The 18115-nt window shown below is 45.4% G+C and overlaps 1 protein-coding gene across 3 annotated transcripts in view; it reads right to left on the bottom strand.

Annotated features, from left to right (window-relative positions):
- LOC147114980 (ATP-binding cassette sub-family C member 9-like) overlaps positions 1-18115 on the bottom strand; it is a 332333-nt gene that overhangs the window by 174982 nt on the left and 139236 nt on the right. For all 3 annotated transcript variants that reach the window (XM_085993156.1, XM_085993155.1, XM_085993157.1), the window contains one exon: positions 3176-3343. In XM_085993156.1, coding sequence (XP_085849282.1) covers positions 3176-3343 — 168 coding nt within the window. The remainder of the gene's footprint in view (positions 1-3175; positions 3344-18115) is intronic.

The following is an 18115-nucleotide window of genomic DNA, read 5'->3' as shown; positions in this document are numbered from 1 at the left end:
TGTCCCAAGGGGCTTCACAGGAGCGTTATCAAACAAAATTGAAACCGAGCCACTTAAGGAGATATTAGGGCAGATGACCAAAAGCTTGGCCAAAGAGATAAGTTTTAAGGAGTGTCTTAAAGGAGGAAAGAGAAGTAGAGAGGCAGAGAGGTTTAAGAAGGAATTCTAGAGCCTAGGGCTTTGGCAGTTGAAGGCACGGCCGCCAATGGTAGAGCGATTAAAATTGGAGATGCTCAAGACGCCAGAATTGGAGGAACGCAGTTATCTTGGAGGGTTATAGGGCTGGAGGAGATTACAAAGATAGGGAGGGCGAGTCCATGAAGGGATTTGAAAACAAGGATGAGAATTTTAAAATCGAGGCACTGCTTAACTGGGTTAATACTGAGTCGGAAGTTCAACTCAGGGTTGGCTAGGACTCTGAAGTGCGAAGTCTGGTTCAGAAGAAACATCCTTTACCTAGACTAGACACAAAATTCTTAATTTTCTGATCAGACAGACCAGATGGAAAATCGTGTGGAGTTACGCCTGGTCTCCACCCATTTTTTCAGTTGACTTCATTTTCCAATCATTTCTAGCAACTGCAGGAAGCGCGTGCTATTTTTGGGTGGTCCCATGCAAAAGGGGCATAAAGACATATGGTCCATCTGGGATCACTTCTGTGTAATTTCCTCCTCTCACCCACAGGACAACCATCAAGGGTTTTTTAAGGGATAGGAATAAAGCAGGAGAGATTTAAAGAGTCCAACATCCAAATTATAGTAGAATTTAAAGCCATGAATTGAAAACCACTTGAGGCAGCTCACCAAGAAAGCACTCTTGGAGCCTGAAAGACAAGTCTCTTGATGGTTTCTTGCAGATCTATCTTCTGCAGCCTGTGTAGTTTCCCAGGACATAAGCTGAGCACAAGTATAATGAGGTCCATTCGTTCGCCAGAGTAATAACTGAATACAGGAAACTTTGTGTTATCCGGAGGCTTACTGTCCGGAATGCTCGAGCCACCGGCAAAAATCAGGAGCCGTTTTCGTTAGTTTTTTTTTCTTCTCGTTGCTTTTTTCCTCAATAGTCAAGCTCTGCAAGGTCTGCTGAAGCTGTTGCTAAGCTACAGAGACGCTTGGACTGTTTAGAGGCTGTTGCTAAGGGTTTGTTGACAGATACGGAACTCAAAAGCTTCCGTATCTTTCAACATTAGCGCTGGAGTGTCCGGCAGTTTTGAGGGAACGGCAACAGCTCGGTCCCGTCGGTGCCGGATAGCACAAAGTTTCCTGTAACCAATAATTTGGCATACTTAACGGATGCTTCAGGTGCCTGAATTGATCTTGGGGGCATTCCACAATATAACACAGCTAGGGTTTCAAGGGTTATGGTTGTGTGCTGTGTGATCTGTGTATCATACATTGCAGTCCCCTCTGACTTGCTTATGAACTCCCCAGGGTGGATGTCTCTGACATAGTGCTTGGAAGTGCTAAAGTGAGTGACAGTGCATGAAGTCTGGCAGCACCAAATACAATTGGGCTTGTGGCTTCTTGTTCTGTCACATCTTGATAAGGAAAAGAGGTTAGAATGGAGCAGAACTAAGCCCGCGAAAAGTCTGTGGGCAATGTCAGCGAGGTGAACGGTGAAAGCCGTTCCTTCGCCACAAAGATTAAAATCTGGGCCATTATACTATAGAACACTGTTCGAACCTGTCCTCAACAAACTTTCAGAATAAATATTCCATTTGCATTGTGAAAATAAAGGACTCTATACCTGCTTGCAAACCACTATCTTCATTGAATTGAATTCAATCACATTGTTATGGAAAAAGGAAACTAGTGCTCTGAATCTAATAATACAATGTACCATGTTGGCTATAATCCAAACCTTCAGGCAAAATACACCGGATACCAGGTGGAAAGTGAAAAGAATTATTTGACTAAATTTTTCAAACTGTTGAATGATGTTATGGCCTCAGGACAAGTACTAGTCTTAACGTGTTCTTGACAGTATTTCAAAGGTAAAAACTGAAATCCTGTTATCACACTAATTTTCTCCTGGTAAAATAAAAACAATTCTTATAATTCCCAAAATAAGTTTGCAACCCTACTTAGCTTTATACATAACGGTCCGGATTTTGCAGTAAAAGTAACAGTGAGTCTATCAGCGCTCACCGTTATTAAAGAGTACATCAGACAGCAACTTCCGGCGACCACACATGCAAAGTTAAATGCGGAAATCAGGAAGTTGCTGTCCGAGTTGCCCTATTGCTCCAGAAGCTTCGCTATACCGGTATTTTGCCAAGAGACTCACCACTGAAACACATGGAAAGTAGATTTTTAACAGCATGATAAGTCTTAATTACTGTCAAACAATCTCTCTGGCACTGAAAATTAACTTTTACAATTCTGAAGTCTTATTCCTTCGGATTTTAATTATTGTTGGAGACTTAAAATTTTTTTTTTTTTTAAACTTTTTCTTCCCGTCTCTTTTATCTTAATCCATCTTTCTTTCCCTCTCTTTAATTCGCTTTCTGTACATGATTTGGCATTGAATTAAATATTCTAACTTACACTTCCTGGTCTAGAATCTGCACTGCTCATTAAAAATGTTCAATCTGATTGGTTAAGGAGATACACTGTTGCTTTCCCTGTTCACACAGGTCCCAGATCCCCTGTAGGACGTTGTGCTGAAGTGGATTTCTAATTACCACAAATTTCAGTGCAAAAGCCCATAGCAAGTCTGTGGACAAGTGCAAGCGTAAGCCGCTGACTGCAAAATCCAGGCCAATAGATGTTTTACATCAGTCTTAAGTTCCTAATTAACTATTAGACTAGTCTTAAACAATGTTTAGAAAATCAATGAAGTGATTACATTTAGCCTGTCACTGAAAGCAATATTTAAGAATTCATTTCATAATTCATTCCTTCTTTAGTAACAATGCTTATTGTAGAAACATTCCATTTCAAGGGATTTTGTGTTTTTTTAAACTTACTAATTTCTATATTTTGCATGATATTAAAATTCATAACAAATTTCATAAAATTTAACTAATTGTGTGTGGATTGGTTTAGTCTATGCAATCAGTGAAATTAAAATTGTGCAAAATGTATTAGTAAATTTCTATAAAACCTTTCTTCAATTAAATCTATACGCAACTGATGACTGCTTACAATGACTATAACTATCAACAACGTCTTACTTCAACAGGCATGTAACCATTTTTGCCAGATGTGTCTGCAGGGGTTAAGTAGTATTCTGCTTCTTTAGATCCAATGTCGGATGCTGTCATTCGCTTCAGTTCCTCAGTGTTAAAGAAAGATGCTAATCGACAAGTGCTGACAACTGCATTCACCGTTATTTTCACAATCTGGAATAAAGTGAGACAGGAATTACATTTCTTTATCTGACGAGTGAATTAAAAAAAAGAGTATCAATTCTGAAAGATGAACTATAACTATTGGATAACATACTGTACATTGATAAAGACAGTCAATTGACAAAAATTTTAAATAATAGACTGCACACCAAGCTAAAATATGTAATAACAACAGAAAATGCTGGAGATACTCAGCAGGTCAGGCAGCATCTGTGAAGAGAGAAACAGAGTTAACGTTTCAGGTCGATGACCTTTCATCAGAACTGGAAAAAAGCAGGAAATAGAACAGATTTTTAAGCAAGTGCAGGGGCTGGGAAATGGGGGAGGGGATGAAAGAACAAAAGGGAAGATCTGTGATAGGATAGAAGGCAGGAGAAGTTAAGAGATATTAAGAGATATTCAAGGCAAAAGGAGATGGTAATGGGACAGGTTAAGAATCAAAGGATGGTTCTAGATGAAGTGTGAATTGCGCTGGCAGAATGAAAGACAGCTGCCAAGTAGGAGAGAAGAAAAAAAGACAGACAAAAAGTGTGGATGAAAAATATATATATGATAGGGGCCAAGGTTATGATCTGAAATTGTTGAACTCGATGTTGAGTCCAGAAGGCTGTAAAGTGCCTAATCGAAAGATGAGGTGCTGTTCCTCGAGCTTACGCTGAGCTTCCGTGGAACAATGCAAGAGGCCGAGGACAGTGAGGTCCGAGTGGGAGTGGAGCGGAGAATTAAAGTGACAAGCGGCCGGAAGCTCAGGATCCCCCTTACGGACTGAACGGAGGTGTTCCACAAAGCGGTCACCCAATCTGCGTTTGGTCTCCCCAATGTAGAGGAGACCGCATCGTGAGCAGTGAATACAGTATACTAAATTGCAAGAAGTACAAGTAAATCGCTGTTTCACCTCGAAGGGGTGTTTGGGGCCCTGGACAGTGGGAAGGGGGGGGAGGTACAAGGGCATGTGTTGCATCTCCTACGCTTGCACAGGAAGGTGCCGTGTGAAGGGGAAGTGGTGTTGGGGGTGATAGAGTGGTGGACTAGGGTGTCGCAGAGGGAGCAGTCCCTTCGGAATGCTGAAAGGGGAGGTGAGGGGAAGATGTGTTTTGTGGTGGGATCATGCTGGAGGTGGCGGAAGATGATCCGTTGAATGTGGAGACTGGTGGAGTGAAAGGTGAGGACAAGGGGAACTCTATCGTGGTTCCGGGAGGTAGGGGCAGGGGTGAGGGCAGTAGTGCGGGAGATAGAACGGACACAGTCAAGGGCCATGTCAACCACAGTAGAGGGGAATCCTCGGTTGAGGAAAAAGGAAGACATGTCAAAAGCACTGGTATGGAAGGTGGCATCGTCGGAGCAGATGCAGCGGAGACGGAGAAACTGGGAGAATGGAATAGAGTCCTTAAAGGAAGCAGGGTGGGAGGAAGTGTAGTCCAGGTAGCTGTGGGAGTCGGTGGGCTTGTAGTGCATGTTTATCAATAACCTATCCCCAAAGATGGAGACGGAGAAGTCGAGGAAGGGAAGAGTCGGAGATGGACCATGTGAAGGTGAGGGAAGGGTGGAAATTGGAAGCAAAGTGAACAAAATTATCTAGTTCAGGGCGAGAGCAGGAAACAGCGCCAATACAGTCATCAATGTACTGGAAAAAGAGGTGAGGGAGGGGACCCGAGTAGGACTGGAACAAAGAGTGTTCCACATATCCCACGAAAAGGCAGGCATAGCTTGGACCCATGCGGGTTCTCATAGCAACACCTTTGATTTGGAGGAAGTGAGTGGAGTCAAAGGAGAAGTTGTTCAATGTGAGAACAAGTTCAGCCAGGCGGAGGAGGGTGGTGGTGGATGGGGACTGGTCGAGCCTCTGTTCAAGGAAGAAGCGGAGCGCCTTCAGGCCGTCTTAAAATATGTAGTGGTTGTGAAAAAATATAACTTACCTAATTCTAGAAAGTCATTCAAAGCCACCTTAAGGTGGGATGCACTAAGTACTCTGTGGCCTAATCAATGTTATGTTTAATTTATTACTTTACATAGAATTGAAGCAAAGAAACTGGCCATTCAGCTCAACATTGGTGTTTATCATCCATACAGGCGGTAGTCCTAATCCCATATGGCTTGTTCCCATGTCCTTTTATTCCCTTTTCTTTCAACCACCTATCTACCCCATTCTTAAATATTGACATGCTCTCTGCTTCGATCACTAACTTCGGTAGTGTATTCCACAGCCTCGCTGCCCTCTGTTTCTCCTGCTTTCTGTTCTAAATCTCTTACATTTAATGTTATATCTGTGTCTCCTCATTCTAGATTCTTCAATCACTGGTAACAGTCTGTTTCTATCTACTCTGTCCCATCCCTTCATAATTTTAAACCTCTCATCAAATCACCCCATAATCTCCGTTCTAATGAAAACAGCCACAATTTTTCAAGTACAGGTAGACTACCCTTTATCCGAACTTCCGAAAACCGAAACCCTCTAAAAACCGAAGGTTTTTTCGTTCAGCGTAAGTCGTGCGCATGACCCCCCGTGGACCCCCCCCGCGGACTCCCGCCGGCCCCCCCGCGGACCCACGCCGGCCCCGACCCCCGCCGACTTACGCTGAGCGTCAGCGTAAGTCGTGCGCACGACCCCCCGCCGACCCCCGACCCCCCCGCGGACCCTGACCGTAAGTCGGCGGGGGTCGGGGTCGGCGGGGGTCCGCGGGGGTCGGGGCCGGCGGGGGTCGGGTCGGCGGGGGGTCGTGCGCACGACCCCCCGCCGACCCCCCCGCCCCACCTTCCGAAATCCAAAATTCTCCGAAAACCGAAACACGGCTGGTCCCGAGGTTTTCGGATAAAGGATAGTCTACCTGTATTCCTTTTTATTTGTATTTCCTAATACTAGTCAGCATCTTAATGAATCTGCGCTGTACCCTCTCTATTGCCTCAACATCCGTCCTACAGTATGGAGTCTAAAACAGCCGACTTTACCACAACTGTGCTCTCACTACAGTTTTATTAGATTCACCATAGTATCTCAACTTTTATATTCTATACCTCTTGCCATAAAACCCAGTATTCTGTCACCTTTTAAGGCCTTATCCACTTAAGATTCTGCTTTTAATGTCTTGGGAACCTGAACCCAAAAATCCCTTTGCTCTTTCACATCACCCAGCTTTCCCCCATTCAATGTATAATTATTCTTGTATTTTTTTAAAAACCAAAATGCACCATTCTCACATTTACTGACATTGCATTCCATCTGCCATGTTTTTGCTCATTCCACTATCTAATTAATATCCTTTTGCAGCATCCTTGGGTCCTTAGAATTATTTACTATGCCTCCTATTTTAAAATCATCCACAAATTTGGATACCATTCCCTCTTGCCCTATATCCAAATATTTGATGTACATAATTAACAGACGTGATCCCAGAACAGAACCCTGTGGGACACCACTACCCGCTTCGAACCATTCTGAGAAACTACCCTCGACTCCTACTCTGTTCACTCCCTTTTAACCAGCTTTTAATCCAATTTGCTACGCTCTCTCTAATTCCAGACACCTTAATCTTTTCTAATAATCTGTGTGGTATTTATTATGTCCGTGAATGATTGAGACACGGACAGCAGGAGTTGAACAAAACAAGTCTTTACTGATGGAAGTCAATAGTGAAACTGAAACAGAGGCTCACTAGCGCCTTTTATACAGGGGTGGTCACTGCCGGTACTGCAGTCTGAGACCAGTTATTCTCTTAAAGGTACATACACAACAGTATTGTTTTAAGATTTTCTGAAAGTCCATTTACACCACACCTACTGCATTTTCCCCATCCACTATGTCAGTCACCCCTTCAAAGAACTTCTTTACTCTTGTACAGGAAACTTTCGATTAACCGCCCCCTAAATAACCGGAAATGTCGGTTAACCGGCAAAATTCAGGAGTCGGTTTCAGTTAACTTTTATAACTTTTATTACTTGCACAGCAACAAATTGAGGAAGGCAAGGGTTTGGCTGCAGCTGTTGCTAAGCTAGAGACGCTTGCAACTTGTGGACGTTCTTCTGAAGCTGAGCAACAGGGTTTGTTGCTTCATACGGAGCCCTAAGGTCCGTATCTTTCACTATAGCGTTCGGTTATCCGGAATTGTTGCTGCACCAGCACCACGTCGGTCCCGTCCGTGCCGGATACCAGAAAGTTTCCTGTACTCTATGCCCCATTTATAAAAAAACAAAATTCTATGGTTCTTTTTATGTTTTATCTACCTGCACTTGCACTTTCAAGAAATTATGTATTTGATCCAAAATGTATTACCTCACACTTATCCATATTATTATTGTATCTGCAACCTGTCTGGCCATTTTAATGACCAGTCTAGGTTTTCCTGCTCCTTTGCAGTCCTCCTACTTTTCTGTTTGCAAATTTTGAGACTCTACTCCCTAGATCCAGGTCCAAATCATTTATAGATACCCAGAACAAAAATGAATCAAACCGTGGGGTACGCCACTTCCAATCCTTCTCCAATCTGTGCAACATCCATTTAACGTAACTTTTAGTTTCCTGTCTGTCAACCAGCTTTCAATCCGTATTGCAACATTTCTTCATACCACATGGCTGAGTTTTTTTTAAACTAATTTCTTTTGAGGCACCTGATTGAATGCCTTATAAAAATGCATGCACATTACAACTACTACATTCACGTTATCTACCCAGTTACTTCTTCAAAATAACCATTACATTTGTCAAACACAACTTGCTTTTAATAAATCTATGCTAGCTATCCTGATCCCACAAGCTAAGGCATAAGCACTATTAAAGACTATCTTTGCCCAGACAAGATTAGCCGAGCATGTTCTGATTGCATGTTGGTCCTAGTGAATGATCAGAACCATGGCCTAGGCATATGTGTGGCCATCAGGTAGGTGCGGTAACATAGTGGTTATGTTACTGGACTAGTAATCCAGAGGCCTGGACGAATGAGGCCCAGAGACATGAGTTCAAATCCCACCATGATAACTGGGGAATTCAGGTTAAAAAAGCTAGTATCAGTAATGGTGACCTACTGGATTGTCATAAAAACCCATCTGGTGCACTAATGCCCTTTAGGGAAGGAAATCTGCTGTCCTTACCCGGTCTGGCCTATATGTGACTGCAGACCCACAGCAATCTGGTTGACTCTCAACTGCCCTCTGGAAAAAAACTCAGTTGTACCAAACCGCTACAAAGAAGTATGCCAAGAATAAAACCAGATGGATCACCCAGCATCAACCTCGGCATCGAACACGACAAAGGCACACCCAGCCCAGTCGACCCTGCAAAGTCCTCCTCACTAACATCTGGGGACTTGTGCCAAAATTGGGAGAGCTGTCCCACAGACTAGTCAAGCAACAGCCTGACATAGTCATACTCATAGAATCATACCTTTCAGCCAATGTCCCAGACTCCTCCATCACAATCACCATCCCTGGGTCTGTCCTGCCGGTGGGACAGGACATGCCAGAGGAGGAAGATTGGTGGTATACAGTCGGGAGGGGGTGGCCCTGGGAGTCCTCAACACTGAAGTCTCATGGCATCAGGTCAAACATGAGCAAGGGAACCTCCTGCTGATTACCACCTACCACCCTCCCTCAGCTGATGAATCAGTAATCCTCCATGTTGAACACCAATTGGAAGAAGCACCGAGGGTAGCAAGGGCGCAGATCGTTCTCTGGGTGGGTGACATTCAATGTCCATGAATGCCTCGGTAGCACAACTACTGACTGTAGTGTATGTAACTGTTCTACCTTTAAGAGAACTATTTTAGGTGTGGCACTACTTTATCCTGGCTGCTGTATACTGTAATACCGACGGTGACCACACCGGTATATAAGTGCTGTGGCAGAATTTATTGGGCAGATTCGCCCTGACCTTCGAATAGTAAAGTCCTGTTTAAGTTACTCTTGTAGTCTGTGTATTACTTCGCTATACAACCCACAGACTTTACAGTGGCGACGAGTTCGATCTTACCCTGCGGCAACAATACTTCTGAAGAAGTAAACGAGCGTCGAGAAGAGGCACCCGCCCTCGTCGTTTTGCTGAGAGAAAACTCGAGTCTGCAGACCAAGAAAGGAGGAAGATTTCAAACACGAAGTCTTCCATCAGCAACAGGCATGGATTATCCCTTCTGCCACGGTGGTGAGTGAGCCGATCAACACGAGAAGCAAGTCGGCCACGGTGACTGTGAGTAAAGGGAAAATAGAAACAAATAAACGGAGGATAAGGGCGGTGCACTCGACCACGGTCGAGGGGGAAAGGAGCCGGACAGAAGTCGGGCCCAGAGGCGCTGAGACTGAGGCAGCGTGGAGCAGAAGCCGCGGTACAAGCGGGCTGGGGAGCGTCGTGAGACGGCTAGACCGCGACGGCGAAAAAGGCCGGACAAATACCGCGACCACGAGGCGCTGCGACCGGGATCGTAAGGCGCGGGAAGATATAAACATAAATAAGCCACGGAAAACTCAGCCACAGCCGGGGAGGAAAGCACCGGACTGCGAGAAGCTGGGAGGCGCGATTGGGGTGAAAAAGGCCAGACAGTGACTGAGGCCACGAAGCGCTGCGACCGGATCGTAAGGCACGGGAAGAGATAAAAATAAATAAACCGCGGAGAACGCAGCCGCAGCCGGGGTGGAAGCACCGGACTGAGAGAGGCTGGGAGGAGCGATTGGGTGAAAAAGGTCGGGCAGTGACCGAGGCCACGAAGCGCTGCGACCGGGATCGTAAGGCGCGGGAAGAGATAAAATAAATAAATCGCGGAGAACTCAGCCGCAGCCGGGGAGGGAAGCACCGGACTGCGAGAGGGCTGGGAGGCGCGATTGAGAGCCGCGCGAGCGGGAGAGACAGAGCCCGAGCGAGAGCCGCGCGAACGGGAGAGACAGAGCCCGAGAGAGAGCGAGCGAGAGCCGCGCGAGCGGGAGAGACAGAGCCCGAGGAAGACTGAGCGAGATCCAGCCCAGCGGCTGAAACTGTTCGCCGTCAACGGGTTGTACCCAGAGCCGGTTGCCCGGCCGAGAGAAGGGAACGCGCTGAAGCCGAAACGCAGGCTGCGAACCCCGAAAGCCAGCGGCCGTCGCCCGAGGGAAAAGCTTACCCCTCCTGCCAGGGGAAGAAAAGCGGGAACCGCCATCGTGAAAGTGGGCGGGGAAAGAAGATAAGCGCGGGAAACCGCCAGTAGGCGGAGAAAAAGACAGAAGCGGGAACCGCCATTTTGAAAGGGGCGGGGAAAGAAGATAAGCGCGGGGAAACCGCCATCTTTGGAAAAAAAAAAAGAGTTAAAGAAATATTTCGTTGTTGTTTATCAGGGAGGTGAAGATGCCCAAGCGTGGTAACATCAACGATTTCGATTCCGAGGTAGAAGATTGGGCCACGTATGTAGAACGCATTGAGATATATTGTGAGGCCAATAAAATAGAGGATGATGATAAAGCTATAACCTTGCTAAACTCGATGGGGGCGAAGACATACGGGCTATTGAAGCATCTTCTAGCACCAGTTAAACCGGCGGATCAAACCTTCGATAATATTGTTGCTGTTCTGAAGGATCACTTGAACCCCACACCGCTGATGTTGGCGGAACGATTCAAATTTTATGCGAGAACGCAACGGAAAGAGGAAAGCAACGCGGAATACTTGGTCGAACTGCGTAGGCTAGCGAAATACTGCCAGTTTGGAGGAAATCTGACAGAGGCATTGCGAGACAAGTTCGTGTGCGGGTTGTCGAAGGAAGGAACGCAAAAGCGACTGCGCGAAGAGAACGACCTTACACTGGATAGGGCTGTCCTTATTGCAGCATCACACGAAGCCGCAGCGAAAGGAACTGCGGAAATGCAGCTGAAGGCAGCGGTCCTCAGTGTGGATCAAATTACTTCGGGTGCAACGAAATGTTATCGTTGTGGGAAGACAACACACGACCAGAACCAATGCTGGTTTAAAAACCAGGACTGTAGGAAATGTGGCAAACTGGGTCACATAGCCAAAGTATGCCGGTCAGGGAAGAAGACCAACAACCAAAAAAAAAAGCCATCACAGGAAAAGTACAAGTACACAAGGTGGTTGAGAAGAGTTCAGATGAACAGAATTCGGATTCAGACCCAAGCGGCCAGGAACTGGGTAGTCTGAGAATTCATAATGTGAGTAAGGAAGCTGACCTACAAACTATCTGGGTCATGCTAAAAAAAACCCGGAGTCCAAGTGAGAATGGAATTGGACACTGGATCAGCCCTATCAGTCATAAATCGAAGGGATTACAACCGGCTATTCTCACATATACCCTTGAGAGATACCAAGTTCGTATTGCAGACATACACGGGGCATAAAGTATACCCCATGGGAAAGATAAGAGTCAAGGTGAGAGACAGGGGCAAAGAACACCCCGGAATGGACTTATACGTACTACCTGAGGGAGGACCACCACTTCTAGGACGGGAGTGGATCAAGAAAATAGACATGGAATGGCACTACCTCAAAGCAATAACGAGTGAGGACTCGGGGCAGACAATCAGCTCAGACTCTGAAACGGATGACGATAAGACCAGCCCAAGCATGAAAGACAAGTCTAAAATGAACTTGCTGACTAAGGTTGGTAGAACGAAGGTGGGCATAAAGGCTTATGCTCCAGAGGAGAACAAAGCTTCAGAACAGAATTCCTCTGAACAACAACAACATAGCTTGACAGAGAATTCTGAGTCTGTTCAAGTTACAGTCATATATATTACTGAGGAACATCGAGCTCGAACGCAAACTTATTTCAGATTACGACAGCAATTAGAACAATTGAATTGCCGTCTCGAGCAAGAGATGAAAGCAATGAAAAAGTTCTATGATACCGAATGGGAGAATCTGGAAAGACAACAGAAGCAGCTGGGGAAGAAAAGGGAGCAGGAGCACACAAACCGTCTGCACGAGGAGGCCAAACGAATCAAAGCTGATTCGGCTTCTGAAGGGGCGTGCTCCAATCCGGTGGAACAAGATGTGCCGCAACTGAAGGCGCTGGTTAGCAGGTTGCAGGCAGAAAAAGCTGAGTTGGTCGACATGACTTCCGAGCTCCTACTGAAGTTGGGTGCAGCATCACCGGACGATTCATTTGTGGAAATTCGAATGATGGGGGCTGCGGATGATGGCGAAGTAGAAGCAGCAAAGGAGCCCCAGGACAAGGTTCTAAACAGCCCTGCAGCTAATGGAAAAGGGATGAGGACAGAAGAGTTAACAGTCAGCCAACTCCTCCAGGGCAAGGTTATAAACAGCCCTGTAGTTAATGGAAAAGGGATGATGGCAGAAGAGTTAACAGTCAGCCAACTCATTCATATGCTGAGGGATAAAACTCTAAAATGGGAAAAACTTAAATACGAGCCTCAATCTTCAAAGGGAAGGGAGCTCTCAAAAGTCATTGGAAGAGCTGAGGTGGCAACCCAGACTGAGAAGTCTGCAGCAGAACAGCCCTTGGATGCCAAAAGTACGCTGACGCATGGCAATGTAGAACAACAGAATACTGAAACAGCTACTTCAGTAGAGGGATTGAATAGTCCGATCAATCAATCTCCGAATGAAGTTGAAGTATTGAAATCACAAATGAGGTCATTAGTAAAAGACTTGCAGGAAGCCCAGAAAAAGCGGGATGAATCTGAACGCATGATGAAGTCTCTTCAGGACAGATGTCGGGAATTGGAACAAAAGTCGGCTAACGTCCAGCTGGGTAAGGAGGAAATAGAAGACCCTCTCGCTGGCCTAGCTCAGGACGACACCGAATATTACCATGATCTGTTGAGTGACACTGAATATTACGAGGACCTGGTCTGCCCAGCTTGTGCCGAGAACTCCCAAAGTGCCGAAATCAGGATGAATCACTTAAAGTCTAAGGAACATAGGGAGATGGTGGCATTACAGCTGGCAGCTGACAATGGAGCCCCGAGAGTCTCCAAGAAGCAAAAAAGGAAAAGACGAAGCAGAAGATGATAACCATCTGAACCATTATTACCTCTACCCGATCACACACGTGGTCCCCCGAACGGAGCCAAATCAGTTGGAAAGTAGGAAAATTTCCCAAGGCAATCCAACTGTTTTTTGTTTGTTTTAAAAAAGTCAGCAATGCTGGTTCAGAAGTGATGGAAGTAAAGCTGTTAAGTCTAGGGAAGGACTATGGGGTGAGTCCCTCTAGCAAGGTGACCCGACTACACCACGGAGGCGTGGTCTGGACCGAGTCAAGAAGATCAGAGACTGAATCTGTGAACTGTTTCCCGCAGAGACTGAATCTGTGAACTGTTTCCGCAAAGACTACCTCTGTGAACTGTTGTAACATGAAGTTGGATATGTTATGTTAATGGGGAATAAGTATGTTGTAAGCTAAAAAAGGAGGATTGTAGTGTATGTAACTGTTCTACCTTTAAGAGAACTATTTTAGGTGTGGCACTACTTTATCCTGGCTGCTGTATACTGTAATACCGACGGTGACCACACCGGTATATAAGTGCTGTGGCAGAATTTATTGGGCAGATTCGCCCTGACCTTCGAATAGTAAAGTCTTGTTTAAGTTACTCTTGTAGTCTGTGTATTACTTCGCTATACAACCCACAGACTTTACACTGACCAAGCTGGCCGAGTCCTGAAGCACATAGCTGCCAGACTGGGCCTGTGGCAGGTAGTGGGAGAACCAACACGAGGGGAAAACCTACTTGGCCTCGTCCTCACCAATCTACCTGCTGCAGATGCGTCTGTCCAGGAGAGTGACCACCGCACAGTCCTTGTGGAGACGACGTCCCATCTTCACACGAAGGACACCCGTCATCGTGTTTTGTGGCACTACCATGCTAAATGGGGTAGATTCAGAACAGATCTAGCAGCTCCAAACTGGTTATCCATGAGGCATTGTGGGCCATCAGCAGCAGCAGCAGAATTTTATTCCACCACAATCTGTAACCTCATGGCCCCGCATATCCCTCACTCTACCATTACCATCAAGCCAGGTGACTAACACTGGTTCAATGAGGAGTGTAGAAGAGCATGCCAGGAGCAGCACCAGACATACCTAAAAAAGAACCAACCTGGTGAAGCTACAACACAGGACTACCTAAATGCTAAATAGTGTAAACAGCATGCTAAAGACAGAGCTAAGCGATCCCACAACCAACGGATCAGATCAAAGCTCGGCAGTCCTGCCACATTCAGTCATGAATGGTAGTGGACAATTAAACAACTAACGGGAGGAAGAGGCTCCATGAATATCCCCATCCTCAATGATAGCGGAGCCCAGCACGTGAGTGCAAAAGACAAGGCTGAAGCGTTTGCAACCATCTTCAGCCAGAAGTGCCGAGTGGATGATCCATCTCAGCCTCCTCCTGAGGTCCGACCATCACAGAAGCCAGTCTTCAGCTAATTCAATCCACTCCACGTGATATAAAGAAATGGCTGAGCGCTCTGGATCCAGAAAATGTTATGGGCCCCGATAACATCCCGGCTGTTGTGCTGAAGACCTGTGCTCCAGAACTGACCACGCCTTTAGCCAAGCTCTTCCAGTACAGCTACAACACTGGCATCTATCCGACAATGTGGAAAATTGCCCAGGTATGTCCTGTCCACAAAAAGCAGGACAAATCCAATCCTGCTAATTACCAGCCCATCAGTCTACTCTCAATCATCAGCAAAGTGATGGAAAGTGTTGTCGACAGTGCTATCAAGCAACACTTACTCACCAATAAACTGTTCATCAATGCTCAGTATGGGTTCTGCCAGGACCACTCAGCTCCAGACCTCATTACGGCCTTGGTCCAAACATGGACAAAGGAGCTGAATTCCAGAGGTGAGGTGAGATTGATTGCCCTTGACATCAAGGCAGCATTTGACCGAGTGTGGCATCAAGGAGCCCTAGTAAAATTGAAGTCAAAGGGAATCAAGGGTAAAACTCTCCACTGGTTAGAGTAATACCTAGCACAAATAAAGATGGTTTTGGTTGTTGGAGGCCAATCATTTCAGCCCCAGGACATCGCTGCAGTGGTTCCTCAAGGCAGTGTCCTAGGCCCAACCATCTTCAGCTGCTTCATCAATGACCTTCCCTCCATCATAAGGTCAGAAGTGGGGATGTTCATTAATGATTGCAGTGTCCAGTTCCATTCGAAACTCTTCGGATAATGAAGCAGTCCATGCCCGCATGCAGCAAGACCTGGACAACATTCAGGCTTGGGCTGATAAGTGGCAAGTAACGTTCGTGCCACACAAGTGCCAGCAATGACTATCTCCAATAAGAGAGATTCTAACCACCATCCCTTGACATTAAATGACATTACCATCACCAAATTCCCCCACCAACAACATCCTGGGGCTCACCATTGACCAGAAACTTAACTGGACCAGCTACATAAATACTGTGGCTACAAGAGCAGGTCAGAGGCTGGGTATTCTGTGGCGAGTGACTCACCTCCTGACTCCCCAAAGCCTTTCCATCGTCTACACAGCACAAGTCAGGAGTATGATGGAATAATTCTCTCCACTTGCCTGGATGAGTGCAGCTCCAACAACACTCAAGAAGGTCAACACCAGCCAGCTTGATTGGCAACCATCCACCACCTTAAACATTCACTCCCTCCATCACTGGCACACCGTGGCTGCAATGTGTACCATCTACAAGATGCACTGCAGCAACTCGCCAAAGCTTCTTTGACAGCACCTCCCAAACCCACGACCTCTACCACTTAGAAGGACAAGGGCAGCAGGTGCATGGGAACACCATTACCTCCAAGTTCCCCTCAAAGTCACATACCATCCTAACTTGGAAATATATCACCGTTTTTCACCTTCGCTGGGTCAAAATCCTGGAATTCCCTTCCTAACAGTACTATGGGAGCACCTTCACCATAGGGACTGCAGCGGTTTAAAAAGGCAGCTTACCACTACCTTCTCAAGGGCAATTAGGGCTGTCCACATCCCAGGAATTAATAATAAAAAAAACCAGGTGTATTCAGAATCAAACTCATCTGTGACATCTCCCATGAGTCAATGCAGAGGCTCACAGATAAATAATGACCAGTCGGGCAAGGTACTGGAAGGCATCTGTTGGGCCATACCACAGCAAGAATTCAAAGTCTTTAGAAAGAAGAAGGGAGAACATTTTCAAGAAAGGGGAAAAGGATTTTTTTTCAATAATAGAAACTGGAACTTTTTAGCCTTCTTCGGTTTAAATATAATAATGAATTAATTCAACACTAAACAGGATTCATTGTTAATCCATTAATTCCACACCGATTATCATTTATAGTACATACTCAATGAGATCAGCATTGAATGAGTACCAACGTTAAACAGGGTCACAACAGGCTTAGTGACTGAAAAAAATCAAATTCCATTTTTGTTACATGAGATTCTAGAACGTTTACTGCTATTCTGGGATCACATTCTACAATTCCATCTATTTTTCTGTGAAAACCAGTCATAAATATTTAAAACTGAGAACTGCTATAAATCCTCCTTAAAAAGGAGAGCGTGAACATAACTAACAGCATGAAAACTAAATAAGAATGTCCTAGTGAACTGCCTCATAACCCTCAGTGTTATAAAGAGGGGAAACCAATGCCTACAGCTCTTGTACAGTGTTGAACTGCTGGTGAGAGATTTTGTCTAGAAAGCCCCCCCTTATATGACACTACCCTGAAGCTCCACTTCAACGCTACCAACAGAATGCCCTCAGTCTATTGTACCTATTCCTTGACATTGGAATACAACTTCACCGTATCAAGCAAAAAAGGACTTATTTTCTCAACGCCCTTCATTTTCTACCACTTTTCTCCCTTCAACTCTACTCCTGAAGGCATCAAGTCTTGCTGGAGTACAGCTCCACTCATGCTGGGCACTCTCTTGTACTTTGGCCAAGTGGCTATTCTCCATGTGTGAACCTAGACAACAGGTGGCAGCTATTTGATTCAGGGAGAATCACAGCTGAGCCCAATCCAGTCCTCACCTGATGTTGACACAATGCACTCCCAGTACGCTACCGGATAGCAACAGCAACAGGATCCCTGACCAATTTTAGCAGTCCCTAACCTAACTGGGGTAACACTGAAAATATTCTATACAAAAACATCTTATAAAAGGAAATTCTATAAAACAGTTTGCCCCCAGGCTGCTTTTATCCAGTAGTTCTAAACTTTACCACCACCAACAGAAATCAATAGTTCAAGTATTTTCCTTTACATCATCTATAATTATGGGGTGACAACAGTATTATATACATATAGCCAATTTTAAAATTGATTAAAACTAAGTAGACTTTTTTGGTAATGGAAAACTAATTCCAATGACTCAGGTCTTTGGTATGTGAACAGACAGATCCATCTGTCAGATCAGATACTTGCACTTGGACGCAATACCATGCCCTGAAATAATAATACATTTTAACTGTCACAACTACAAGCAGATGGAATTTTAACTACTTATGAAATGAAGATGTAAAAGCGGTGTTAGAACTTCATACTGAATTTACAGGTACAGAAACAGTGCAATGGCTGGGCACATTGGAGTAGTTTGACACAAGATTAAGCCCACACTCCCCAACATGACTGAACTCCAAACTTCAGCCGGGTTGACAGTGGGAGGCATCCAGTGAGGCCTGGTACTGCCTATAGGGTGGCAGTGGAGAGGGAAAAAAGGAAGCCAGAGCACAGAACCACACTACACTCAGTGCACGTCGCAGCAGCCATTTTCAGAATTGATGGTCAGAGATTTGGTGAACATCGGCTGGGGAAAGGTGCAGGGGTGTTTGAAAGGGAAGAAAATATGAAATATAAAAATCACCC

The sequence above is a fragment of the Somniosus microcephalus genome, chromosome 7, assembly GCF_052327205.1.
Source record: "Somniosus microcephalus isolate GS21.2 chromosome 7, FLI_Smic_1.0, whole genome shotgun sequence".
Taxonomy (NCBI): Eukaryota; Metazoa; Chordata; class Chondrichthyes; order Squaliformes; family Somniosidae; genus Somniosus; species Somniosus microcephalus.
This window is presented reverse-complemented; position numbering and strand designations above follow the sequence as displayed.